This window comes from Setaria viridis, chromosome 1 (genome assembly GCF_005286985.2).
Source record: "Setaria viridis chromosome 1, Setaria_viridis_v4.0, whole genome shotgun sequence".
Taxonomy (NCBI): domain Eukaryota; kingdom Viridiplantae; phylum Streptophyta; class Magnoliopsida; order Poales; family Poaceae; genus Setaria; species Setaria viridis.
In genome coordinates, this window is record NC_048263.2 from 29,493,659 (window position 1) to 29,500,566 (window position 6,908).

Genomic DNA, 6,908 nt, shown 5'->3' on the forward strand with positions numbered 1-6,908 from the left:
AATCCTCTCGCCGCACGGGCATTCAAAGCGAGATATACTCCATATTTATTCGAGGCAGTTGTACGTCTGGAATACGTGCAGACAGCTCCATAGGGTTCCACCGAGGAAGGTTCTTTTTTAGTCACAGGGTGAGTGCACTCTTTGTGGGAAAGAGGTGCCGGGAGTACATATCAGAGATTCATAGCTGGGCCGTTTTGGTGAAACAAGTGGTTACCGGCCCGCATTGATCGGCGGTCAATGGCCTTGGTCGCACAATAAATTCCAAGTTTCCCTGCTCGCCGATTCCTCCTCCTCCTCGTCCTCCTCCCAGCTGAACATTTTCAGGAGCCTCGCTGTAGCGCTAAAATGGAAACGACACCTACAACGACCGGCTCTTCCTCCGACCCATCCCATCCGCAGTTCCGCACCGCCGCAGCATTAGCGTTCGTTCCTTGCGTGCCGCCTACGCCTTATTACACCTCTCAAGTCAAGTTGGCTCCATCCGGTTGGAGAAGGAAGCATGTCTGGTGAGTGAACAGAACACGCACAAGGAAAGGACAGGAAAAAAAAGCTATGGCCTAATGGCACGCACCAACCAGTGCAGAGCCAGACAACGGAACAAATGTGGTGATGTGTAAAGCTAAAGCCACATGCTCCACCAATTGCACCAGCCATCCAATCAGACGGAGATCGATCAGAGGGGGCATGGCATGCACTATAATCGCCACGAGCTGGAATTCTAGGCTACTTGCCCCGGTTAGATCGAGCATCCAACCGGACCGACACAGGACAAAGCAACCTCCATGCATACCCATCGCTCGGCGCTCGCAGAAAAACGCGACGCCAATCGCCAGATCGTCGTAGCAAATGGACCAGCCTTTCCTTGGGGACTCGGGGTCATAACTGTACGATTTGACCTCATCTGTAGTGTACCCTTTTCAGGTATTGATTCTTGGAAGCAGACTGTTCCCGTCACCGTCGCGTATCCGTTTGTGTGATGAGCTCCGGGGACGGCGTGGTTGGCAAGTGGTGATGTGGGCGCTGTCAAGCGCGCTGCAACAGAGAGTGCTCCCATCGGCATCCAATCAGCATTAACATGGACGGATGGAACAGTACGGACTCGGCGCGTGTGTGGCCTGCGATTTTCCTTCAGCATTTCCGTCGACGCCTTCCAATATGTACGCTAGTAATTGCACGCTACAGTAAGTAAAGTATCTGTCACGGACTCACGGTTGAACTGCTACATCCGGAAGGGACCACGCTAGAGCGTATGAAAATACAGGCAACTAAAATTCTGTTACAACGTTGCTGAAAACAAGTGATCTATCAGCCCAAGGAAGCAAGTGCTGATGACATGCATTTCTAGTGCATACAATACAACATGCAATTTTGTTTGCTTTCGAAATTGTACACAAGAAGCATGCTGTATCTTTGACACCCAACGACAAACGGAACTGCACAAAAAAAAAAGCACCTGATACGGGCAGCAGTTCACTGTACTCGATATGTACTAGCTCTGATCATGATGAGCCAGAACGCACGCACGAAAGAATATTTTACACGCTGCAACAATTTGGATCAGGCAACAAGTGGTACCCGGGAAGGTCACGTCTTTTACAACTACGAACACAACCATATTCCTAACGGAACAAGACACGTGCTTGAGAACTTCAGCATTTCTGCCTTCAAATAAATGCACTGAAAACAATGTGTTTACCCGGTTGGATTGGACTATAAATGGACACTGAGAAATCCAACCGGGCAATAATTGGTAGTCAAGAACAACAATTTTTCAGGCTGTACATAATGAAATTCTGAGATGGCTGAAAATGAGGTGGTACAATGAAATGGTGGATATGTTACAACTCCTGCAAACTGAGTGTGCCCTAGTGATCTCACCTTCATCCACTATGCAGGTAGTGGCTCTTCCAAAACTGCTGGCACAAAATATATCATCAATGCACAATTAAAAAAAGACGTACCTAATAGAAAGAAAACTGGCTAATGAAAGTATTTTGGGGATGACAATAACCTTTCGTTTTTTCTGGAGCTTGTGGTCTCTCTGGCGCTTTCGTAGGCACATCAGGAAGCTCAATAACCTCATCGATGTCCTCAGATGCAGCTTCTGTGTCAGCTGGTGCTTTCATTTCCTCTTCGGGGCGTACTTCAGTAACAGGAACATCTGGCAAAGACTCGACAGCAAGCTGAAAAGGAAGGCAATGTAAAATTTGAAGATAGATCTGAAACAAGCAATACGGAAACAAAGCTGTATACATCTTATCAAAGAATTTGAATCTTTTGTGTGATTGCTCAAGATGGAGCATGGACAATGTCATGTATTAAAAGTGGTCTGGTAAAAACATTTTTGGGCCTTTTAAGAAGTGCTCACGTGAATAGAAAAAAAATGAATCAGAAATTCAGAATAGCTGAAAATGATGGGAGAGATACTAATCAGAGATTAAGCTCCCTAATGACTTCTGTGATGATTTCTGAATTAGGTGGTTACACACAATCTAGGGGGCCTTCTTTCTTTTACAGGCCCATTTCTAACTCAGCACGAGCAAGGACTGTATAACCTTTATATATATGAGAGAGGAGGATTCATTGACCATGAGTGATACAATTTAAATTTTCAGTCTTGTTTGTTTAAGTTGCAGAATTTTGTGTTCCTTCTCAACAGATGAGAACTCTAGGAGCTTCGTTGAACAAACCTGAGCTTCCAAATTCTCAAACTCAGTCATAACAGCTTCTTCATCCTCAGCCGATAACTGCTCGCCTAGAACAGCATTTATTTCCTGAAACCAACCGTGATTGGATAAGTCACCAAAAGGATGAATAGACCCGCTCATTTGCAGTTGGGGCAACATCACAGCAATTAAACACAAAGAAAGCTTTTTATGAGGCACTAAAAAGGAAAGAAGATAGAACTACTTGTATATAGACCACAACCCATATATGTGATATAGACCCAATCATATTTAGTCATTTACTACCTAACCATGCGCAAAACTAGCTTTTGATGAAAATCAGAAAATAGGCACAAGATCAACGTTGCACCTAACGACTGATATAAAATTTAATCAGGTCGATACTTGTGGATTCAGACAGGATATGGGTGCACTTCATAATGTCACTTCAGAATGTTGCTATCATAATTGCTATACAGTATAACAAGTTGCATATGAATGAATAAAAAATTGGACCTTCAAAACATCTGACCTGAGCTGCAATCATATGTAAAATTTAACTCTAATTACTGCAAATGAAGTTGCTTAGCAAAGACAATAACTCCCAAAACGATTAGCAGAGGATGAACTCCAAATGCACAGCACTCCTATAGAAATGGTCAAATAAACGTACAGTTAGAGTTAGCTGAACTTACATCTTGATAAGCCTTAGCCTCAGCTGTGTCATCCATCAGCTTTTGGACATCATCAATGTTTATCTCATTCTGTATAGACTTAAGGGCAGCATTTCCAGCCTTCAGGCTTTCAAATACAGCCTTTTGTTTACTTGCTAGTTCAATATCTGCCAGCTAAAGCAAGCAACGAAAATAGTCTGTCAGATTATTATACATCAAACTAAGAAATACAATGCTCATTAACTCCAATTGATTTCAACAAGAAATGTGGAACTCTGGCCCTACACGACAGTATTTAATTCATATTTAGAAACAATTATATGAATGAACTACAAACCTGTTGTTCAACATTTATTTGCCACGAGTCAACTTGTTTCAACAGCTCTTCCTGAGCCTTCTTCTTCTTCAGAGCAATCAAAGCTCTGTCTCTCTTCTTCTGTTGAACCAACTGCCGTGCAGCTTCCTTTTCTGCTTCGATTACCTTCTCAAGCTGGAAGGGAAGAAAAACATACATAGACAAACTCATCAGAACCTTCTATACTTTTAGCAGAGGTGATGTTGAAATGATTAAATGTGAGGAACCGAGGATCATAATCAAAATAAGCAGCACTTGACGACAACACCGCAGGTCATATTTAGCTAGAATCAAGAGACTACAACAAATTCATTGTATCAAGTTGTAGTACAAGATTAAACTGACTGTACTAGCAAGCAACTTCCACAAAGCCAACACCGATGACTGTAATGCACAGTAACAAGCAGCAGAAGCAAATCTGATTTTTGGAACACGCTCCAGAAATTGATGTGCTATTGTTTGGACAAACTGGCGTAGCAGTTTTCACATTCACCGGGAATCCTGGACTATAGCAAAGTTAACACAGAAAATTTTTCTTCACTCCCAATCAGACAGGCAGATATCTCAACCTGGATCAGTGCTGTGACACAACTCCCATCCACGGGTGGACCTGCCACTAGGGCCATAGCCCTAGTCTTAAGGTCCAGTAGCAAGGGATACCCATATGTATTCAGCCTGTAAATGGCTAGTGGGCCCACATCGCAAAGTCCATTCCAGCGGTAGCCTACTTGACTAACTATTGATCGAGACCACACATGCAAGCGTATCCTTCCCCCCCGTCTTCCGTTCATTCGCATTGAGCAGCTGCCGCCGGTGGGATTCCTGTCTCAACCATACTTCACCGAGGGCCAAAAAATTAGCATAAGCAAATTGGCAAATCCACCGGCACCTGGTACTCGGAACCGGATCCTCTGCAATAGTTGCAACTACTTCAGAGGGACGTCCGAGCCGCATCACCACTCGTTGCACATCCGACAGCAGCATCCGTGAAACGACTAGCGCCTTCCATATGTGGTCTCACATCTCACCCCATGCTAGTTTGAAAATTCTGTTGCATCTTGATCTTTTAGAGAACTTGTATGGCTGTTTTTCCCATTGGATAGGAGCTATCATATTCATCATCTAGATACATCTAGTGCACTATACTCCAGAGTCTACATTATTGCTTCTTTAATAGAGTTACGAAGTGAAGAGGAAATCACAACTGAATTTACCTAAATCTTCACTAATTAGGTATTTACTATCGTACGGTCTCATGTTGTGCTATTTTTTTTATGTTGCATAGCTAAGCATGGAGTTGAATTATCATGTAAACTGGGATTTTGTGCTTTATTTTTCGCTAACTCTGGATGTGTGATCGGTATAACCGGTTTACGCCCTAGAGTTTTTGGCCCTAGTCTTGGCCCGAAGCTGCTCCCCTCGAGGCATTTCACCAGCGAAACCAAAATAACAAAACAAGGTGACGCGATAATTGAGCCCTGGCAAACTAGCAACTCGGCGCAAGTTCCTTCGATTTACCAATCGACGTCGCTCCATCCAAGTCCAGATCCCAATCCCACCTACACGGGCGCCCCGCGCGACGAGCGACGCGGACACCAAATCTGATACGATCCCGCGGCGCTACAGGGGCACGGCCGGAATTCGATACAGGCGAGGGCGATGGACCACCCGTAGCTCAGGGCAGGGCATGGCGCGGCGCGGCGGAAGGGGAGGCAAAGAGGGGAGAGGGGGGAGGCGGACCGACCTGCTGCTGGAACTGGGCAAGCTTGCGGCGCTGCGTCTTGAGCGTGAGGATGGCCCTGTCGACGTCCGTGATCTTGGGCTTCTTCACGAAGATGTTCCCCATCTCCGCGGCCCGGGGTTGCGCCGGCGGCGAGGTGGCGTGACGGCGGCGGAGTGGGGGAGGAGGAGGGAAAAGGTGGACTGGACGGGGACGAGACGGTCACGGCATCACAGTTGAGCGGTTCGCTTCGGTGCCGGCGGGGCAGAGGATGCGGGTCGGGTCGTGCTTCCGTGGGACCCACAACCATTGGACCGGCAAACTTCCTTTTTTTAGAGAGAGAGATGGCAGAAGTTGGATGCGGCAAATGAGCGGGCCGTCAGCCCAGACAGTTGTAAAACCGGCCTGCTAAACAAACCTCTCTCCCGTCCGTGTCGAAGAAAAAAGAAAGGAAACAAAAAGCCTAAATGCAGCAGCCTCATCACGAAGATCCAGCAAATCTCCGAGTAACGAAACCTGGCAGAAATTTCACGACGACAATGCTCCATGCCATCTTGACGTCATCACCATGCGTTAGAACCTCTGTTAAAATCTCAACCATCCGATCTGATAGGGAAGACGGTCATCGTTCAGTTGATGCATAGAATTTCATGCAACATCCATCAACACCTCTGGTCAGCAGGCGGCGTGACCGTGGACCGTGGTGATGCACGGACCGGCTCTGGCTCCGCAACTGTAGCGCATCGGTGCACGAGCCAGAGCTGGGGAGCTGCTTTCCCGCGGTTTCATCTGTTCGGCAGTTTATTTTGAGCAGGAGAAGGAAGAATAGCTCCGTGCTACCGTTAAGATTGGGCGCAAAATGCTTCTCCTCGGTTTACTAAAAAAAGACCGGGTGCTCGATGCCAATGCCACGGTGGCGGCGCGCAAGCTGGAGCAGTGGAGGTGCGTGCGGCGCGGTGGCGGGTGGGCCCAGCTGTCATCGACACCAAGTGGGCTTGCAGAGTTGCACCTGCTCGCGGCCAGGCGGTTGCGTTGGCAACTGGCCGATCTCTCCCTCTATTTAATACGGACCCCCTGGCCCCCTTTAGAAACAATTGGAAACATTCCTCTTGTGTTTTGCTGATATGGTTCAACATCCATAGCATTCAAGGTTCAGGTTTTAACTGCTGTAAATAGTGTATGGTTGTTTAATCTATTTTAGAGCAGGTAAAATCTTAGCCATTTGTTTGCCAATAAACTTGAAGTCTATGGCTTGTAGGCACATCAACCTATTGAAGTATTCTGTTCTATGATTTTCAGTGTCTTCAGAGTGATTTTTTTATTTGCAAGCTTGTTGTTTGATGAAGCCACCAATCTGGTTAACTACATGCTTGATTTGAGGGTGGAGAGAAGGCATCCATTGAGTCCTGTAGCATGTGAGTTCGAGGAGTGTAGTGGACACATGAAGTTAGCTAACACTCTTAAGGTTATATGTGACATTTACGACAAGTGTC

The 6,908-nt window shown here is 46.2% G+C and overlaps 1 protein-coding gene across 1 annotated transcript; it reads right to left on the minus strand.

Moving 5' to 3' along the window:
* Positions 1-1,640: 1,640 nt before the first annotated feature.
* LOC117842714 (vacuolar protein sorting-associated protein 20 homolog 1) lies at positions 1,641-5,702 on the minus strand. Its single transcript, XM_034723254.2, has 6 exons — positions 5,440-5,702; positions 3,678-3,830; positions 3,362-3,514; positions 2,691-2,774; positions 2,012-2,183; positions 1,641-1,913 (listed from the first exon to the last, which is right to left on the minus strand). The coding sequence occupies exons 1-6, from the start codon at positions 5,539-5,541 to the stop codon at positions 1,888-1,890; spliced, it is 690 nt and encodes a 229-aa protein (XP_034579145.1). The 5' UTR covers positions 5,542-5,702; the 3' UTR covers positions 1,641-1,887.
* Positions 5,703-6,908: the final 1,206 nt, after the last annotated feature.

Excerpts from the sequence above, each read along its gene's own strand:
- LOC117842714 (XM_034723254.2), bottom strand. The coding sequence starts at position 5,541 with ATGGGGAACATCTTCGTGAAGAAGCCCAAGATCACGGACGTCGACAGG. Across the intron at positions 2,184-2,690 it reads TTGAGAATTTGGAAGCTCAG|CTTGCTGTCGAGTCTTTGCC; the intron begins GTTTGTTCAACG and ends CTTCCTTTTCAG. Across the intron at positions 1,914-2,011 it reads AGCTCCAGAAAAAACGAAAG|TTTTGGAAGAGCCACTACCT; the intron begins GTTATTGTCATC and ends TTGTGCCAGCAG.